Source organism: Bacillus rossius, chromosome 18 (assembly GCF_032445375.1).
Source record: "Bacillus rossius redtenbacheri isolate Brsri chromosome 18, Brsri_v3, whole genome shotgun sequence".
NCBI lineage: Eukaryota > Metazoa > Arthropoda > Insecta > Phasmatodea > Bacillidae > Bacillus > Bacillus rossius.
This window is the reverse complement of record NC_086345.1, coordinates 13,559,724-13,581,963: the sequence shown is the minus strand read 5'-3', so window position 1 is coordinate 13,581,963 and position 22,240 is coordinate 13,559,724. Positions and strand designations below refer to the sequence as shown.

At 39.5% G+C, this 22,240-nt stretch overlaps 1 protein-coding gene across 1 annotated transcript in view; it reads right to left on the bottom strand.

Annotated features, from left to right (window-relative positions):
• LOC134541376 (peptide transporter family 1-like) overlaps window positions 1–22,240 on the bottom strand; it is a 39,997-nt gene that overhangs the window by 6,656 nt on the left and 11,101 nt on the right. Inside the window, exons 4-11 of the mRNA XM_063384800.1 lie at window positions 21,125–21,129; window positions 19,801–19,968; window positions 17,600–17,818; window positions 13,390–13,644; window positions 12,438–12,535; window positions 9,608–9,742; window positions 6,067–6,181; window positions 2,735–2,863 (exon numbers count right to left, since the gene is read on the bottom strand). Coding sequence (XP_063240870.1) covers window positions 2,735–2,863; window positions 6,067–6,181; window positions 9,608–9,742; window positions 12,438–12,535; window positions 13,390–13,644; window positions 17,600–17,818; window positions 19,801–19,968; window positions 21,125–21,129 — 1,124 coding nt within the window. The remainder of the gene's footprint in view (window positions 1–2,734; window positions 2,864–6,066; window positions 6,182–9,607; window positions 9,743–12,437; window positions 12,536–13,389; window positions 13,645–17,599; window positions 17,819–19,800; window positions 19,969–21,124; window positions 21,130–22,240) is intronic.

The window sequence follows — 22,240 nt, the reverse complement described above, 5'->3', positions numbered from 1 at the left end:
CTGCATGGCTAATCCCAGCATGACTAGGCGTATAGGCTTCGGCCTGAGACGCACCTAGGTCCCTCCCTAACCCGGACCCCTCCAAAATACAGCTAGTTTTAGTTAGGTTAGAAAAAAAAATAATTAATCTCGTCTGTCTCGTCGAGCCACGGGTCCGCCCGAAACTCAGCTAGCAGGAGCGTGGTCCGAGCACTTTCCCGTGCAACCAGAAACTAAGGACCACAGGCGTCTCTGATGGGGGGTGGGGGGGGGACACTAACTCCCCCCCCCCTTCCCAACCGCAATATTTTCAAGTACATACATCCGGTAGTTTCATTTATACCATTTTCATGTTCATATGATACATGTATTTACACTGATGACATATAGTAGTATATCAGGTGTCAAATAAAAATGACATACAAAGCATAGTTTCAAAAATAAACAGAAATTTTATATACTTAACTCGACGGAGGTACTAGCATTTAAATGAATAAATTGCTTTTATTCTTACCCCCTCCCCCCAACCCAAACTTTATGTGCCAGAGACGCCCATGCTAAAGACCCGTTGACTTTGCCGCGCTTCGCCACTATCAGGAGGTAGAAAACTATATGTCGTATCGCAACATCCCTCAAGAAAACGACAATCTCTACATAAATAAATAAAAAATGTAAATGTCCGTTTATTCAAAATCTTAGATATCTGAGAGTTATTGAATGATTGCTTTGAAATTTTGACACAACGTTGCATTTGAATTTGCACAAGTTTTTATATACCAATGTCATAAATGTGATGGATAAAAAAAATAGATATGTAAAAACACTGCTATACAGTGACATATATAGGCTAGAGATGTATAGATATAGGAACCTGCATAGAGGAGAGAGATAGAGAGAGGTAAAGATATAAAGAAATGTAGATATACATAGAGAGATAGATATATGCATTGAATATGTGTATCTACTTCAAACAAATCACACAAAAAAATTGACTGGGCATTGCAATGCATTCCGGGCATTAGCTAGTATTAAATAATTAATGCACAAAAATAAATTCTTTGCAAGTCAGCTCTGTCCAGAATTATGTCAAACACACATCTAAACCAAGCATAGTGTCTATCTGAAATTTGTAGCCTTAAAGTTTAATTTGATCACTAGTTACATTGACTTAATGAGTTCGAATTAAGACAGACAAAACACAAGCCCTTTTAGTTTAAACGTGAGATGACAAACATGAGAAACTAATTCAAAACCTTTTTTTGTAAGTGAAATTTAGCACGTGGCCCGAATTTCGCCAATTATTGTACTGTGCATGAGCGAAGCGTTGCTTGCTGCCAAGTCTTCATTAAGGAGTTTTTAAGGATTGTTAGTGAAATTTGCGGACTTTTAAGGGCCCTTATTCAGTCGGATACAAATTAAGGAGTTTTTTAAAAGATGCTAAGGAGGCGTACGAACCCTGTCGGGGGAAACTTGTGGTGGAGGGGGGGGGGGGGGGTAAAGTAGTCAACCGTGGCCTGTAGCATGGAGCTGTGTGAACGTTCATCGACAGACCTCAGGAAAACCCAAGCCAGGATGACGAGACAGGGATGCCAACCCACGTCCTACCAGGGTTGGCAGCCGTGTACCTGATCCACGGGTATTGGGTTGTGGTGTTTTTTCCCCAGTAAAACCCCAGTTGATAGAACCCAGTCCACAACCCAATTGTAATTTTATTTTTCAAAATAAATATAAATAAAAATTCAGTTACTATGTTTGGTTTTCGAAGTCAAAACCTTAAAGTGTCTTGTCGACAAAGAAAATTTTTACGTGAAATGGAGGAGTAAACTACGAATTTAAACCACTGTAAGAAGATACTTTTTACCCCTTAGAAATTAATACAAAAAATAGATAATGATTCATTAAAAAAATCTTAAGATAATAGAACACTAAACAGCCCACAGCTACAGCCAATCAGGAAACACTTTCCTCTCAGGCGAGAGTATTAAAAGGGCAGGGGAACTTGCAATAACATCAGTCGGTAACTGCTCCCTGATGACGGTGACTGAAACGTCGGTGATATCTTCGCCTTCTGTGTTGCTACAACCCAGAAGCATAGCAACTCCAATGGCAGGTCAAGTTGATTTTGTAAAAATAAAAAAATAAAAAATAAAAAATTTGTTTTTAACATGATAGTATTTGCAAAAGAATTCAATCGGAACTTCACAATTTATGCGTTCCCCCCACATCTTGTTTACAGTTATGACAGCGGTAAATTTAGATTATTTAGCCTTTTTTTTAAAAAAAAATTGTGGAATTTGAAAAGTCGTAACTAGTGTCACGTAATTTGGAGGGGGCTCAAATAAAAATTGATTTGCCCCCCGGGATCTTTAGTTTCTCTAGACGGCCCTGTAGACCATGAGGGTTGAAACATGGCATGGTTCGTACCCTATTGTGCAGGGGCGCAACAACTAAATTTCCAAAAGGGGGGGGGGCAATATACCTTTTTATAAAGAATCATCGATCCCCCCCCTATTGAAGCGGGGGCTCCGGGGGTCCTCCCCCGAGAAAATTTGTATTTCAAGGTGGAAAATGGTGCTATTTAAGCAGTTTTTACTATCTAAAAAATTGAATACACCGCACTTTCTTTGCCCCCCGTTTGCCCCCACTTGAAGGTTTCAGAGGGGGGGGGGGGCAAAATCCCTTGCCCCCCCCCCCCCCCGTTGTTGCGCCCCTGTTCGTACCCTCTTGTGCAATCAAAAACGAAGCAAGACCAGACCTGGGTCGTGATGAACTCCACCCCTGCGGACACAAACACCACCTCGGCCACGGATATCAGGATGTACTGCGGCAGCAGCCACAGGACGCTGGGCGGGTTGAGGGGGGACAAGTCGTACAAATCCACCATCTGCAAGCACACACATTCGTAAAGGATGCGCTAGCATACAAAAAAAAAATTGGTTGTCTGTAAAGTCGGTTTACGGACGATAGTTTAACGCGACAACGTCACAACAAAACATTGATGAAATGATTGCATACTTTTATGAATAAAATTGAATCATTCTTAATTGAATTATCACTATTTTGTATGGATACAAAGAAGGACTGAAATGGAATCTACAATTAAATTGATAAATTTACTTTTATTTGCTCTCGTTAATTCAAATATAGTTTATTACTTTAACAAAGAGATTATTTTAACTATAACTTCCATACATGTTTGCTATTTAACTTCTTACAATCTGTGCTATTCTGTTAAGGATAGGACGATGATAGGGAAAAGTAGGAAATGAATGGGAGTGTTTCAAGTTCAATGTGCCTCGAAAAAGTCAAATCGAGGGTTGTTCCAATTGAGTGGAAGAGAGATAGATGCGGCGCAAGCGTACAATGAGCTTAACGGGACACAGCGTAACGGGACAATGTGCGTAACGGGACACTTTTTCGTGCGTGCAGCCGCCGTTCATCGATTTATTAGACGTCACGTCAAAAAAAGAATATTTGAATTCACGAATAATTGGATATTAGAGTCAGCATTTAAAATTCTTTGCCTTCAACAGATAGGCCTGCACCATGTTGGACTCATTCACAAAAAAAAAAAAAAACATTGTGAGCGAGTGACGAACCACTTAGGCGGCCGTGTCTCTCTGCAGTTACTTTGCATGGCCACCGGAGGTGAGGGACTTCATCTTCTGTGCTCGCTGACCCCACATCGTTTTGCTGATATCCTCGGAGGCTACCACGGAGGTGCGGCTCCTTGGTTAGCTACGTTTAAATCCGCTCGGCGGAAATCCATTACAAACGCCGAACCTTTCGTCCAGCCTGCAAGCCGATTGTGTAGCGAGGCATTTCGCAGTTTACTTTTCGTAATTATCACTCGTGTGTGAGGAGATCTGTTACCGAGCGCAGTGTAATAAATATCGGTTTTGTACACCTTGTGTTGTTCATGTTCATCTAATCACGTATGTTCGTGTGTGTCTATCTAGCGGCATGTAGGAAGCCGTAAGTGCCCGTGAGAGCACCCAGCACAGTGTGCCTTGATGCCGATAGTGGGCCAGGTTCTGGTAGTCTTGTAAGGGTATAGGGGAGGGGGGGGGAATGAGTCACGTCCCCACACGTGTGACTTCACACCTTGAGAGTAGAGTCTCCACCGAGTCTGTTGCCCCCTAGACACAGTAGCTCCCACGTACTTGCTTAAAACATAGCTAACCAACCATCCTCCCACCCAATGGCGGATCCAGGATTTTGGTTTGGGAGGGGCTTGACCCAGCTGAGGCTGGGCTTTATCAAGGCAAACACTAAAACAATAGTGGACCCAGATGCTTTTGGAGGGGGCTTCTGGATCCGCTACTGCTCCCACCCCCCTAGCAGCAAAGTATCCAACAACTTTATTCAAGAAAAACATCCACAAAACAAAAAAAAATTCATGGGTGAAACTTAGGCTTCCAATGTTTTAAAGGCTTTGCAACAAATGCAAAGCTTCACATGAGATATGAAGCTTTACATCACAACCGAAGCTGCAAATAAAAACGATCAGCAAATTTCCTGGCGAAGTTGAATAGAATATATATATAAAAAAAAAGAGCTTCGATTGATTCGCGTTGTACTTGAGGATTTTTCGATGTCGTGACGAAATTGTTAGAAACGGAAACAGAATTCCTCGCAACTATGCGCGAAGCAGGCTGAGGCACCATCAGAAATTTAATTCAGCTCACATGCCATAAAATACAACTTTGCTTCGAAAATGCTTGAAATCTCGTATTTACCTGAATGTAATGTTATGATTTTTTTTATCAAAACTGTGGAAACTAAAAGTGTGGGTCGCATTGTAATCGCAGGCTTGTATATTGCCATTGGGAAAAGGCTTAGTTGAAAATCTACAGGCTCTGCTCTTAAATGTGCTACTTATGCCACTTTAGTCCGGGCTTTCCCCGAATCTCTGCACAGGCGTGACAGATGAGCGATGCAAGATGAAGGGTGCCAAAATGGAGTTTGTGACAGGTTTATTTCTGCTTTTCTTCACTGTAGCTGCTGGTCAAGGCAACCTCTACCACTCCTTTTCCACACTCCCAGACGGACCACAACATCTGCCCTTTTTAAACTAGTCATAAAACACTTTTTTTTGATGTGACGTCTAATAAATCAATGAACGCCAGCTGCAAGCACGAAAAAGTGTCCCATTACGCACATTGTCCCGTTACACTGTGTCTCGTTACGCTCATTGTACGCTTGCGCCGAATCTATCTCTCTTCCACTCGATTGGAACAACCATCGATTTGACTTTTTCGAGGCACATTAAACTTGAAACACTCCCATTCGTTTCCTACTTTTCCTATCATCGTCCTATCCTTAACAGAATAACACAGATTGGAGGAAGTTAAATAGCAAACATGTATAAAAGTTATAGTTAAAATAATCTCTTCGTTAAAGTAATAAACATATTTGAATTAATGAGTGCAAATAAAAGTAAATTTATCAATTAAGTTGTAGATTTCATTTCACTCCTTCTTTGTATCCATACAAAATAGTGATAATTCAATAAAAATGATTCAATTTTATTCATAAAAGTATGCAATCATTTCATCACTGTTTTGTTATGACGTTGTCACGTTAAACTATCGTCCGTAAACCGACTTTACAGACAACCAATTTTTTTTTCTAACCGTGGCTTGGTGTTTCACAATAAATAATGTAAATCACATTACTAATTAAAGTGGCACCAGAAAGTGTCTAGTATATATGGAATTTAATTTAATAATTTCAACAATAATCATGTGCTATATACATACTGTGATTTTCTATCCATAAAACCTTTTTTCATAAATTCATAATAAAAAAACGTTTGGGGTCACGTTGCAATTAAGAGTCGCACCATTTTCGGGGTAAATGTGGTTACAAAAACTAAACCCGATTTCTATAGGCATGACACATTTAATAGTTAAGTGATACAGTATTAGTCTTATTCTTATTAATTCATTTAAATCTCTTGATATACCTAATACAAATTACAGTGACTATTCCATAATGTTATTATAAATATAAAATTCCTTAAGGATACAAGGTTTTTCTCGATATTGGACATCCTGTCCACACATGACAAGTGGACGCACTCACTATTGTAGAGTTGGACTCTTGAAGTATCAGCGTGTACACTTCACCTACTTGCAGGGCCAGTGAGCCGATGTCTGTGTAGTTCTTGTCTCCCAGCAGTTTGGCTTCGTAAATATACCTAAAACATGGGAAATAATCACCGGCGATCGAAAGCTAACAAATGATTTCCTGGGTGTGCGAAATGCTAGTCCCTGTGGCCGATACCATCAAAACTTAAGTGGTTGCATACGAACATCACTGCAGCATATCCCTACCTTACATAGTTCTAAATAATTTATTACTACGCCATTAAAGCAATATTTTATGACTATTAAGCAGTGTAAACTGAAAACATAACGCCACAATTGATTAAGAAAATGCCAAAACTATGCATTCATACAAACTCTAACAAGCTTTCTAACTGTGTCTTATTTACAACCAGCAGAATTAACCAGCATTGCCCAGGCTAAACCCCTTTGGGAGTTAATTTTCAGAAAACCTTGTTCTCAGTTGATGACTATGTAACATAAAGAACATCCTTGCCGAGTTTCAAGACTGTAGGACATAATATACTTAAAATATCTGAAATTTTGATAATTAACGCCCCTACTACCCCCCTTTGTAGCTGATTAAGATCTGAAAGTAAATAAAGTATTAACATGTAATAAATGCTGCCAGGAGACGCAAAATGCATCAACAATGCAATAGCTATTGGCATGGAGACGAAAAAAGCAGCAACAACTAAAATAGCATTGAAAAAATGATAAATTTTGATTTCTAATGCCCCCGTAAACCTCCTTGGGAGGCTGATTTTCGTAAAGTCCTTTCTAAGTGCAATCGTTTTCTTCTAAGTTCGAATCTCTGAGGTCCATCAGTTTAGGCTGTGCGTTGTCTGTATGTCAGCCACAGTACTATTTTATAGGTATAGATAACCGGCCTTTAAGTACATCCTTAGTGTCATCTTTGGACATTAAAATGTTTTCAAGCAAAAATTATTTATGTCCGTGATTTTTTTCTAAACCTACTGCATGCTGTAAACCAGAATTAAGGGCCAGATAACTACAGCAGTCCTTGCAACAGCGAGACGGAAGTAGCCGCTTGATTTATTGCTTTGTTTGCAATGGTACGAGCTGTTTGTTCATGAGTTGTTTGTTCCAGTAGTGTACAGTACATACAACAGCATTGCCACTAAGCTTCAGGGACTGTGTGCACATCGTTTTACCACTGGTTTCGGTTGTCTTAATGTGAACGTATTTTTTTTTTTTGTTTACTCAGTGCTGTGATACACTATGTTTGTTGATGTACAGAGATTAGGGTGACGTCCAGGTTTGGTTTATTTTGAGTTTATTGCAGTGAAGGGTTAAGGCCCAAAATTCTCAAATTCGAATCTTGAATTCGAAACCCAGAGGGTACTTCAAATGTACCCCTCAATTCCGAATCAAGGTCTCAAGGGCTAGAAATGAAACAATGAAATGAATGAAAAAAACTATGGTGTTGAAACAATTAACTCTTTGAATGTCTGTTCCACAAACTCAATTTCCACTTCGACTTCGACAGATGTGCGGGTACTCTGTCTCCACTCGATACATCGACTGGTGCAGGTAACAACAGCAGTAGAAGTTCTCGCGGGGTCGGCGCTCGCAACTGACACAGACGCTTCACGTTAAAACCAACGTCCATGGGTCTCGACACAGTGTAACATTGCAGGATTCCCGCCCCCTACTATTTTTTCTCATTTGAATAAGACTATTTTAGGTTCAATGTTTTTATGAATATTTTTATAATAATTTTTATTTTCAATATTCTGTTGGTGATTACCATTAATTTAAGTTATGTTTAGTATTGTTTTATAATTTATTTTAAAATATAAAATTAACATGTGTATTATTTACATTTTGACAACCAACGTCTAATAAATTGATGAACGACGGCTACACGCACAAAAAAGTGTCATGCCAACACATTGTCCCATTACGCTGTGTCCCGTTGCGCTGTGTCTCGTTACGCTCATTGTACGCTTGCGCCCCATCTATATCTCTTCCACTCGATTGGAACAACCATCGATTTGACTTTATCGAGGCACATTAAACTTGAAACACTCCCATTCGTTTCCTTCTTTTCCTATCATTGTCCTATCCTTAACAGAATAACACAGATTGGAAGAAGTTAAATAGCACACATGTATAAAAGTTATAGTTAAAATAATCTCTTCGTTAAAGTAATAAACATATTTGAATTATTGAGTGCATCTCACTCCTTCTTTGTATCCATACAAAATAGTGATAATTCAATAAAAATTATTCAATTTTATTCATAAAAATTATGCAATCATTTTATCAATGTTTTGTTATTACGTTGTCACGTTAAACTATCGTCCGTAAACCAACTTTACAGACAACCAATTTTTTTATATATATATTTTAAAGCATAGTATGTTTATTTGGATGGCAATTATCGTGAACATACTAGAAGGAGTGAAAAAGTAGGACATGGGCGCGACACACTGTCGCCAGCCGGTCATTCGTCACACCTCGAGATGGTGCGTCGTCGGAAAATCCCGGCACGTGGACGTGTAACTGCGCAGAAAGAAACTGGAACTTTCGCTGGGCGCTGTCTCGCCAACCAATGAGGGCGAACCTTGAGGTGGCGTGATGTGTCTCCCCCCATGCCAGTATTTTTCAGGAAATAATGTGATTGGTCAGTTGACCCACGGGGTTGCCTCCCTTCGTTTTGTTCACTGCGTGGTGCGTGTGCAGTAATCCAGTAGCAGTCGGTCAGTAGTGGTCTTTGCCGTTCGGTCGGCCCAATGTGCGACCATAACCGGTGGCAGTTTGTAAGAAAAAATGTAACTTGTAACAAGAATATATATTTTTTTTTAAATACAAACGAAACTTTAATAGTGTTCTCACTTGCATTTGTTATTATTCCGGGTTGCCGAGCCGGGCCAACTCTGGAATGAAATAACAGCCCCACCCATTGTTTTTTTTTTTTGACGTGACGTCTAATAAATCGATGAACGCCAGCTGCACGCACAAAAAAGGCTTACTCATTGTCCCGTTACGCTCATTGTACGCTTGCACCGCATCTATCTCTCTTCCACTCGATTGGAACAATCATCGATTTGACTTTTTCGAGGCACATTAAACTTGAAACACTCCCATTCATTTCCTACTTTTCCCATCATCGTCCTATCCTTAACAGAATAACACAGATTGGAAGCAGTTAAATAGCAAACACGTATAAAAGTTATAGTTGAATTAATCTCTTCGTTAAAGTAATAAACATATTTAAATTAATGATTGCAAATAAAAGTAAATTTATCAATTAAATTGTAGGTTTTTCATTTCACCCCTTCTTTGTATCCATACAAAATAGTGATGATTCAATAAAAATGATTCAATTTCATTCATAAAAGTATGCAATAATTTCATCAATGTTTTGTTACGACATTGTCACGTTAAACGATCGTCCGTAAACCGACTTTACAAACAACCAATTTTTTATGGAAGTGCATTAATTAGCTCACACCACACTCGAAGGGTGCACGGAGTACAATGCTACCCACCTTCCGGCATCCAGCATTACGAACTGTGTGCTGCTGTGTCTTTCGCCAGGAGCCGACCGCTCAGAACGTGAAGATATGGCATTCGTCAGTTCAACCGCCACGGAACTGTCTTCAGCCAGGTTCAGGAACACCATTCTGCAAACCCACACACAACAAAGTTGGACACACTTAACAAGTTATTGATAGAGTACCAGAAATTACGCTGATTCCTCTGGCCTCAGGATAGAATTCAAAGTTCTAGGTGTGCTCGACCCATGTTTACTTTCTCATTGGTTGATTTCTTGGCAAAGAACATTTTTATCCTTGTTATTTGGCACTACCTGATTCGCTTACTTCTCTCCTAGTTGGACATCGTTGGCTCACGGTCATAGAGGGGCGTGTCCAGATAACTGCGGTCCAATCATGAACACAGTGCGACAGTGTGGAGGTTTGCATTCTAACTTGCGACTAAATGAATCCGCGAAATTTCCGTGGCTCTATTTATTGATTCCAAGCAATTTACAGGTTCCCCACATACTATATTTTCAGACTGTTACCTTGAGTTATCCATGTTTCACTTGTCCCACCTTAAATACTTCCCGTGTCTCATCAATCTGTAGATTGATAATAGTACATAGACGGCAGTACATAAGATTGCTACAAGTGCTTTACTCATTAGCTTTACACAAGATGGATATCAATTGAAATGTGAATTGTTGTAATTTTGATACATTTATTGAAGATTTAACAGATAATTTATACATTTTTGCCAAACATGTTTTTATTTCCCTGTGAACTTATGTTTTAATTTTTTTTTTCTATTCCAGCACTTCGTATTTCTGTTTAAAAGCAACTTAATATAAAAATAAAACAAAATTGTGCCCAATGGTAGATGACGCAAACCTAAAACATTAAAATATGTGTTGGGAAACATTATTTCCATGCCATTTTTAAGTCTGGTAGAGGGGAAGAAAGGAGGGTAGGGAGGGGGTGGTAAGGAAGGTTTAGAAGGCCGGAACAATCTGGAAGGTCGGTGGAGGAGGAGGAAGGAGGGAAGGAAAGGGGAAAGGAAGAAAGGGGGAGAGGCAAGGAAGGGAGGGGAAGGCAGGGAGGAGAGGCAAGAATGTACTGGAAGCATCTGGCCATTCTTCAACATATTGTTGATGAGGTCAGATGCAGATGCAGTACAAGTTCGTCAGCCCTGATTGGACACAGATCAGCTCCACGCGGCGGCACCCATCAGCACCTGACGTCGCAGCTCACGTGGACCAATCAAATGCATTGTATCTGCATCTCCGCCATCAGCTCTGATGCATCAGACATATGTGAATGTATGATTGTGGCAGGTCTTCTACATGCTATCTAGACGACCTCAAACCAATGGTACAGTCGAACCTCAGCAATACAAACCTGAAGAAACTAGAATTTTGTCATTTTTTGGATAATGAGGTTTGTATGTATTAGCTAAATCTATTACAAAAAATTAATCACAATTTTTATATAATTTTTAAAACAAAATTTAAATAGAGTTAAAACTGGAACACAATTTCATACTGTATCAAATGTTGACATGGCTGTCAAAATATACCGTGAAATGATAAGTTCTCAAATCGTCGTATTTTTTGGTCCAGTTTCTGGCTGCGTTGCATTGGTTCGCTGGACAGCATTAACATCAAGACTTCAATCACCTGAGCCTAGGATCTCTGCCGGCACATTTGTGCAAGACGTCTGGTCCCATTATGTGAGTCGACAGCTTTCCGTCTTCTTCCGTTATCACAAGCGTTGAAACCTTAAAGAAAAAAATAATAACAATGCATTTCTCACAAATTTTTTTGTTTTCCAAATAAAACATCAAACTTTCGATGAAATTATTCCGGTAACGTATGTGATTCAATCAGAACTAATGTATAACATTTTTTTTTTTAATAATAAGAAAATTTTGAGTGAGTAATTCAAATTGAACTATGAAAGAATTTAGAGATGTTTGTATTTTTATATAAGATTTGTGACTTTCGTGTTCTGATAATTTAGTGACTATTATCCAGTAGACGCCCTTATTATTTCCATTATATTCTTACATGTGTAGGAATACAGTTACGGAATGATAGTCCAATTAATTAAATACAGTTTTATTGGTCAGCTAATATTCACACTATTAATTAAATTACAACAATTTGTCTGTCTACATGTTATCACTTTCTTGAGTACACTATTCACTCTCCCCGCTGGAGCTTAGCTCGACAGTGGCTCAATCTACTGGTCGTCTCTTACCGCGCACCTCTGTCCCGACCAGGGCCAGTGCAAGGTAAATTGGCGCCCTAGGCGAAAAACCTTAATGCCCCCCCCCCCCCCAACCCCCAGCCGGACACCCCAAAAAAAAGTTTTCCTTGCCTCAAAATACATCACGTAAGCCTAAGATTTTGTCAACAAATCAAATGTAAGCAGGCTTGTGTTTTTTTTTTACTTAATACAAATCATAAACAGGTCACCGTGGACTTTAATTACTTATATAAATATAAACATTCCAAACTGTTACAAAAATCAATTTTCATCTAGTTTCAATAATCGTTAAACATATTATATGAGCTGTTGTGTGTCGTGCTGCGCCGCCCCCAGCTACTTGGCACCCTGGGCGGTTGCCTGGTTCGCCTTCTTTACATCATGGACGCGCCGGGCCTGGTCCCGACGCACTGCCTCAAACTACTCAATCGTCCGCGCCGCGACACTGTCCCCCGATGCACCAGTCCTCGATGATTCGATCCTCGCACGCGAAGACAGTCGCTCATCGCTGCCCGAGGAGTCACTCTCTTCGCTTCCATGCTCTCGCGGGTCATCCGCCCAGTTGGAGTACCTGTCCACCCCGCCCTGGAAAGGCCTCGCAGCCCTTTGAAGTGTCGCGTCGTCAGAATCCCCCGACGCAGCACTAGAAGATCCCAGAACAATGGAGTACTAGTTACGCCGCTTCACGCAGACAGGGGCTCTGGGAACGTGCGGAACCCTCGAGGGAGGTGGACGAACAAACCGCGATACTCGGATCGCCGCAGAGGGGCGGGAACTACCTGCATCGCGTCCCTTCAGCGACTGGGTGGCCTTTCCCTCGTCGCTGGCCGCTCCGTGACAACACTGTAGCAGATGCTTTCGCGATAACATGTGCAACCTCCCGGGATCTCAAGTCCCAGCAGGCTACAACTCTGCGCACGAAGACAAGATAAAAAAACTTCACCCGAGTTTGATTAGGCAGCCGGAGAGGTCCTGGTGTTCCGAATGCAAAGTGAAAAAGAAAAAAACATTTCAAGCGCCGTATGTAACGACGGTGTGGAAGCAGCAGAGACGCCCAAGCGAAACATTCCGGCAAATCCATCTACGTTTACGTGCCATTGTAGAATTGGCTTAACACGTGTGGTGGCCGTGTACAGGGGCGTAGCCAGGGGGGGGGCTGTTTTAGGGGTTCAAACGCCCCCACCCCTTTAGGACCCAATCTTTAATTAATTTCTTATTCATCTCTCAAACAAATTTCATATTAAAATTAGTAAAATTTTTTACCATTACAATATTTTAAATTTAAGTATACCGAAAACTGCTAATAATAGCACTATTTTACACCGTAAAATCCAAATTTTCCCGGGGGAGGACCCCCCCGGTTTAATACGGGGGGGGAGGGGGGGGTCATTCTTCTTTACACCCCCCATACACAAATCCTGGCTACGCCACTGGCCATGTGTATCTTTCTTTTTTTAAAATCTGTGTTGCAAGGCAACACTGAAACAAATTCGCTGATGAAAAAGACCTTGCGCCCACTTTACCTGACCTCCCACGACCGGGACATCAGGGAAGGCCCAGCTGGTGGAGAGGGTCAGACCACCGCACGCCCTGGTGGCGGCCACCATCACGCCGTGACTCTCCCGCCCGCTCGCGGTGATGTTGCGGAACACGAAGCTGCTGCTGGCACCGACCTCCTGGAAGTGGTTGAAAGGGTTGCCGAGCTCGACTCTGCAGGGGAGGCTGTTGATCACGTTCAAGTAGGCCTCCCCCCTGCCGGGGAAAGACGAGTACGACACCTGGAACAACGGAGATGCAGACCTGCCAACTCTCACGATTTCGGTGTGAGGCTCGCGATTTTAAGGTCCATCTCACGCCCTCACGCCAAAATAGTGTTTCCTCACGATTTTTCGGGGCCCCAAGATTTCGTTTGTAAAAGTTACAAAACAAGTTTTAAGAAAGCTTACAGTAACGAGTTTCCATCAATACTCGAGTCACGTAAAGGAAGCAATTTTGCGTTTTGTAGCGTGTGCCGTGCTGATTTTTCCATCTCGCATAGTGGAAGAGGAGACATTGTGAAACATGTCGCTACAAAAAAACACAACTAACACGTGAAGTGTATTGCTTTCAATAAAAAAATTAATTTTGCTGTGAAGAGTGATAATAGTGTTACACGAGCAGAATGTTATTTTACATCTTTTTTAATTGCGGCCCTGCATGATCACTACATGACAGCGCTAAATTATGTTCAAATAAATTAAATCTGCAACCTATAATTTGTTGAAATAAATTTTGAAGCAGAGACCATGTAACATATGTACAGGTATGTCACTTAAATTTAAAGATTCTCATTTGTTGTTTTTTATATCCAACCTGTATTTATGGGCCTGAAAATTTTTATCGAGGACCTCATGATTTTTTAAATTTGAATGTTGGCAGGTCTGGAGATGATAACTAGTCAAGCTAATCACTGGCGAAATCCCAAATATTTTACGTTACAAATTAAAAAACGAAAGCTCGTGCCACTAAACGACAAAGTGTCCTCGGTGGTAGTGATTGCCAATACAAAAATATTTTATAACACTCCTGGTTCAATTTGTAATTTTTAAAATTTTGCCTATTTGCATTAGAAGGAAATTATTTGCTGTTCTTTACCCGGATGTCTACACACCGATCTGTTGTAAAATTCTTTGAATTTTCCTAAAAAAATTAAAAAAAAATTATTTACTTATTTTGCAATTTTCTGGGAGAAAAAAAATAAAGATAATCCATCACCCACTCTCCTCCTAGTTTTACGCAGTTTTCTCTCCACTTTCTTTATTACAAACAGAACCTTGCCATTACTTTTCCAGGATTTCAAGTAAATTCTGTGACTTTCCCTGACCATTTCCTACTCCTCTGACTTTTCCCTGATTTTCACCAACTTCCCAGAATGTGGACATCCTGTTTATACTAACTTCCTTTAACTTCTACCCTAAAGTATTCGGACTACTGTGTGCAAATGCAACTTTAAGCATGGGCGTCGCAACCGGGGGGACGGGGGGGGACACGTCCCCCCCAATAATAAAAGTCTTCAATTTCGTCCCCTCCAATAATATATTTAGTTTCGTAGTTTCATAGTTTCTCCTGATGTTTAAATTAATAATTTTGTGTGGATATAGCACCAGCAGATATGTTAACTGTGTTTTTACAAATTTGTTCTCTGAAAATATTTTTTATAAAAATTAAATTATATAGTGCAACCAACTATAATTAATTATAATATTTAGGAAAGAAAAATGCCTAAAACCCACCTTTTTGCACCTTCAAACCCCAAATTTTCCGGGAGGCCCCCAGACCCCCCGCTTTTTTTTTCCAGGGGATGGATATTCCTCAAACAACTAAATCAATTGAAGTCCCCCCCCAAAAAATATATCCTTGCGACGCCCATGACTTTAAGTGAGGCCGATTGTGCAAATTCTACAGCGATATGAGTGCTTTCAAATGAGACAAACTTGCCATGCCAAATGAGTAGTAGCTTTAAGCTCTTCAAAACTTTTGCACCAAGTTCTCGTCTTGTGGGCCGACATCGTCCGGGGGTTTCGCTCCCTCAGAGCCCGATATGTCGCCACCCCTCACACCCTCACCTAGTGACACTTCGAACCTCCCTCCAGCGATGTGCCTGTGACATGTTCTGAACGGCGCAAATACCACAAACTACCACAAGAGGGCGCAGTAGAGCCAGTGCCTCGTTACCCTTATTAATTAATAACAAGTCATGTTTTAAACCTTTTTACTAAAAATGTAACGTAACCCAAATTGATTTATATGTTGGAAAACTGTGTTCATGACTTGCTGGTCAGACGTGTTAGTTAATGCAGTTATTTACTAACAGTTCCAAGAGGTGTCGGATGCATCGCAAAATTTCAGTGGTTTGAAATTAACAGTAAGATTTCAATTGTGAACGGAACTCGCACAGGTAGTGTGCTTGGCCTGCTATGAACCCGGCTTCAGAGAGGATGATGGGTGGCGTAAGGTGATGGAGCGTCGACGAAGTTAACCCGAGAAAGAAGCCACTGGCCACGTCTGCAGTGATCCTGCTCGCGAGGAATCAATCCTAGAGTTTGACCCCGCCGAGAATCGAACCCAGGACGACTCGGGTCAACTGCGACCCCACCAGAGCAAGGCCCGGTCCACTGTAAGCTTCTGCGAACACTATTTTTTATTTATTTTTTTCATTAAAATCAAATTTTGAATTGAGTTCACAATATTCACGAATGTCAAATTATTTTTCTAACACAATACAAAACGTACAGTGAAATATTTTTCTCCCAATTTCACAGGAGTCCAAGAAAAATTTATCTAAAATATAGTTAACTAAAAAAAGAGAGTAAACATGGAACCATTAAAAAAGGAAGAGTAGAGTAAAAGGAAACTAGAAAAAAAAAACCTGGCAATGCATTTTCTTAAACCAGTAAATCTTAGTCTGAAAATTGTTTTGTTGATACCGGTTACATACATAAAAAAAAACAGAATATTATTTATAGTTTTAAATCACGATCATCGCTTATTTGTTAAATATAAAAAAAATTAGTGAATAACGTTGGGGTACAAATATAAATTTCTCTATAAATCATCTTACCCTCACACATATAATTTAATTTTTTATTTTTTTTTTGGGAATGTGTACGACATGGCAGGGGCGCAACAACAGGGGGGGAGGGGCAAGAGTATTTTACCCCCCTTCTGAAACCTTGAAGTGGGGAGCAATCGGAGGGTAAAAGAAAGTTCTGTGTAATCAAACTTTTAGATAATAAAAACTGCTTAAATAGCACCATTTTCCACCTTGAAATACAAAATTTTCACGGGGGGAGGTTCCCCGGACCCCCCGCTTCAATAGGGGGTGCTGAAGATCTTAACAGGTATTAAGTGAACATTGGTATTACTCTGATATATTTATTACATTACTTTGTTTACACAACTCTCATTTTAATTCCACATTCTCAAATACAACACCAACTGGCTAGCCTCTCAGGTCCGCCAACCGTCACTACCAACATTCCCACACAGTCATTACCAACTCCTACAACAGGGGGGATCGATGATTCTTTATAAAAAAGGTATATTGCCCCCCTCTTTTTGGAAATGTAGTAGTTGTTGCGCCCCTGCGACGAGGTGTAGGCCTATCTATTGGTAAAAAAAAAAAAAATTGGTTGTCTGTAACATCGGTTTACGGACGATGGTTTAACGTGACAACGTCATAACAAAACATTGATGAAATGATTGCACAATTTTATGAATAAAATTGAATCATTTTTATTGAATTACAACTATTTTGTATGGATACAAAGTAGGAGTGAAATGAAATCTACAATTTAATTGATAAATTTTCTTTTATTTGCACTCATTAATTCAAATACTATGTTTATTACTTAAACGCAGAGATTATTTTAACTATAACTTTCATACATGTTTGCTGTTTAACTTCTTCCAATGTGTGTTATTCTGTTAAGGATAGGACGATGATAGGAAAAGTAGGAAACGAATGGGAGTGTTTCAAGTTTAATGTGCCTCGAAAAAAGTCAAATCGATGATTGTTCCAATTGAGTGGAAGAGAGATGGATGCGGCGCAAGCGTACAATGGGCGTAACGGGACACTTTTTCGTGCGTGCAGCCGGCATTCATAGATTTATTAGACGTCACGTCAAAAATATTAAATTTGAAATGTTGGAGTAGAACAGCAAGTTGTTGAGGATGGTGGAGTGTCGCGGGTACCTCCATGGTCACCTCGACGACGCCGGCGGTGACGAAGGCGAGCCCCGCCAGCAGGCCCCCCGCGGGCACGCCCCAGAGTCCCGCGGCGCGGCGCGGGCCGCACGCCACCACAAGCAGCACGGCCGCGGCGGGGCTCACGGCCTGGAGCTGGTCGGGCGCCAGGCACAGCCCCGGCACGCGGCAGTCCGTGCGCGACACTTGGAAGATCCAGCGGGAGCCCTGCGGCACGCGTCTGCTTGCGTCTCGGGCGTCGTCGGAGCGAGACAGCTTCAAGACACTTCAAGCCTAGTTCGTTACAGTTACGAACCTTCAGTGTGTACTTTATTACAAATAGTATGTGTGTGTATATATATAGATATAGATATAGATATAGAGATAGAGAGATATAGATAGAGAGATAGATAGAGATAGCTATAGAGAGAGATAGCTATAGATAGATAGCTATAGAGATAGATAGCTATAGAGAGAGATAGCTATAGATAGCTATAGAGAGAGATAGCTATAGATATATATCTATAGAGAGAGATAGCTATAGATAGATATCTATAGAGAGAGATAGCTATAGATAGATATCTATAGAGAGAGATAGCTATAGATAGATATCTATAGAGAGAGATAGCTATAGAGAGAGATATAGCTATATAGAGATAGCTATAGAGATACAGAGAGATATAGATAGAGATATATAGAGATAGAGAGATATATAGAGATAGAGAGAGGGATAGAGAGATATTGACATAGAGAGAGATATAGAGACATAGAGAGAGATATAGAGACATAGAGAGAGATATAGAGACATAGAGAGATATAGAGACATAGAGAGACATAGAGAGATATAGAGAGATAGATAGCTATAGCTATAGAGATAGATAGATAGCTATAGCTAGAGATATAAATAAATAGAGAGGTAGAGAGAGAGAGATGTTTTGCACATGTGTACCTACTCCAAATAAATTACAAAAAAAAAATTGATTGGTTGTTGCAACCTCTTGTCGACTGTGAGCTCATTAGACGACACAGATCGAGGAATCTGGGGAAAGAACCGACCGCTTGCCTACAGTGGAGTGTTTTTTTTCTTTTCGGGAAGCCGCGGGGAGCGGAAATCGGAATGGCCCGTCTGGGGCCGCGAGCCTGGGTTCAGCCACGTGACTGTCCAGCGAGGACGTTAACTATAGGAAGGCAGATGGGGCGTATGCCCCGGGCGCTAAACCGTCAAGAGTGATGTGTACTCCAGATATCTCCTTGAATATCATAGTGTTAAATACACACCAAAAAAAAAATGTTGGAGGGCAGATGAACTGAATTATTTGTATTCAAAGATACATACATGTATAAAGTAAAATATTTAAAAAAAGCTGTTATTTTTTGCATAACATCCAACTTGCGACGTATTCAAAATGAAACGTCTGCTAATAAATCAATTCGTTTACCATATAAGTTGAATTGAAAATATTTGGAATAGAGGAATTAGAATGTGGTGGCGATATGAGGTGTTCGTATGGATTCTGGACATGTCTTGCTGTGTCAATCCAAGTTCACCGTCATGAATTACCAGTTCGGTCTGCTCCTTCCACAGTTACCCCTCAATGATCTTCGTTCGGCATTCAAAAAGCAACGTTGCAACAGAAAATGTGGTAGGATCGCGATCAAACTATAGTTTAAACCAACCAATTAGTTGAGCTAGCAATCAAAAGAAATATTTAAAAAATTATAACTTTACATACACAGTAAAAATCTCATTTATTCGGCCCTCGTTAATTCGGATCTCCAGTTAATCTGGATCAGATTTTTAGACATTTTATTTAATGTATAAAAATAACAATCGTATTCTAAACATATGCTAACAAAGATGGTTACGACACAATATACCTGACCATGCTTCATTCAAACGCCATACATGTGTGAAACAGAAGAAAGTTGATGAATTCTTTGTTAAGAAATTATGTGAAAAGTAATTTTTATATCTTTAATGACTTGAGAACAACATAGGGCCTGTATACTATGTAGTTTTGCTATAAAACATAGCTTTTTATTGCAGTGAATTGTAAGTTTGCTTATTTAAGGATTTTTTTTTTACGTTTTACCTATATTACCCGGATTATCCGGATTTTCAATAGTCCAGATTTCCTTTTGTCCCAGTTAGTCCAGATAAATGAGGTTTAACTGTACTTACAAGAACGGCACACTGCACCTCCACTTACCTGCTGGTCGAAGAGACTCCAGAATATTGGCAAGGGAACAAACACGAGCATGATCGAAAACATGACCTTCATGTCTTCTATGAGCCTCGAGTCGTATTTCCTGGAGGCATAGTTCAGCCAGTGTGTTTTCTCTCTGTGCTTCGAGTGAAACTTCTTCCACAACGCATACTGAAAAATTTTAAGCCTTTTATTACATACTGTATTCACCCGAATATATGATGAGAATTTTTTCTCTGAAAAACCACACAAAAACTATAAAAAAAAGTTTAAAGTGTTTAGTTTAAAAATTTGTTTGGAATTATAAACTTTCTATTTTTTTTAAATGTTAAATAGAAGCATTATTAATAACAATTATTAGTTAAGCATTAATTAACAGGCCTAAAGTACAGACACCTATTTTATTTGTCATTTTCTTAACAAAATTAACCCGTCATTGGTCGCATTGTAAAATGTTACACCAGTGGTCGCGCATGAGCATTTTGCTCATAGACTTAATTTTACGATTAGAGTCGTGCTTAACCACTTTTAAAAGGCCAAATATCTTACTTATTGCAAATGAAACAACTTTGCATTTTTAAATAATATTTAATAGTATTATCACATAATTTTTATTTATTTTTTTACCTAAATCATCATCAGAATAAACTATTTGGCTGTATACTGAAATTCCTTCGTCTGGCCTATGAATACATCAACAATAAATGCAGTAGTTTTGGAAGCAAAATAGAAAATCACACATTATTTACTACTTCATCATTTTATAGCAAAAAAAAAAAATATATTAAATCTACTGAGTCTAATTTATTATACATTTGAGACTATGACTAATAGAAAACACATTATGCAATAGAGAATTTCTATTTCAAAATTAACTGCTTTCATGGAAATTTACATTTTATAACACATAACTCTATTAGGATTTTTCAACATTTTGGTCAAAATTTTTATCATTAGCGGCTGCTTGGTTTTCAGGTGGTAAAATCTACGGCAACCATTGTGGAACTTCTGTAAATACAAAGCACAGAATATATATCACATTACTGAAAATTCTAGTAAAAAATAAAATAGATTCATAAAACTATGGAAAGACTATAATTACATTTCTTCCTCTGGAATTCCTAAGAGTTTTTCCAAAATTATAAAATCTTGTCTTACTCCTATGCAAATTCAGCTTTTCAGCATACGTATTCAAAAGTAATTTCTTATTTTGATGCGAAAATCAACAATTTTGTAACAAAATGATGTTTAGTATAATTGATGTTTTATGTAACATTTTTTTTTTTGTATTTTCAATCAAAATATTGATAATTATAACATAACTTACCTGTTCTGGAACATTCAGCGATTTGTTGAAGAGCTAAAGCCACAATGTTGTTCTCCCGATTCATTTCAATAAGTAATACCAAGAATCATTAGATTTAGTCTCACGAGAATATATTCCAAGACTAAACACAGCACTTTGCAAACCGAACTGTCGTCACAATTGTAGCAACGCGACTGGTCGCACTGTGAGCAAACTGCTCATGCGGCGTGCATGCCTGTAAACGATATCATATATCAAGACCAAGTATTAGTTACATTCTGTCAGCCACCTAGTGACTTAAAAAGGAAGGTTCAAAACTCAGCTAGAAAAAAGGACACCTCCCCACAGCAATAAAAACAATAACAGTAAAACATTATTTCTGAGGGTGAGCAAAATGCTCATAGCGCGACCAATGACGAGTTTAGAAAATCCAGCTTCATCATCCCCCATAGATGGCCTAGTTTCCAGAACCTTGCCTATGCCATTGTATGACTATGCAACAACACACCATCTGGAAAAAAAAATGCACAACAGTCTGGGCAGTAGCAGACTAAGGCATGACATTTCCCCGTCAAATTACTTTCACTGGGTATTTACCATGAATTTTCCAAGATTTCAAGTGGTTTCTCTGACTTCCCCTGATCAATTACAACTTCCCTGACCTTTCCCTGACCTTCCAGACTTCCCTGACCTTTCCCTGACCTTCCAGACTTCCCTGACTTTCCAGAATTTTAATATCCTGTGAAGGCAATGGTGAGCCATCACAGTATCATTGTGCATAATTTCCACCCCCCCCCCCCCCCCCTCCAACCCAATGTCACGGCGGTGGCAATGGCTCGGAACTTAAACCAGCTTCCGGACTGATCAACCCCATCATCATTGTTTAATTAGAGTATGTGGTAGTTTTACTACAAACTGATAATAAGTTACATAACTTTAATACAGTAGACTCCCGATTATCCGGGGTAATGACTGGCAGTGGGTCAACGGATAACTGAAAAACACTGTTAAGTCAATGTAAAAAAAAAAAAAAAACCTTTGGTTAAAAATTGTTTATTAAAAATATCTTAACAAACACTGTATAAGGTTTTCCCTAATAGGTACTAAAGTGTTAAGACATAATTTAAAAAAACAACT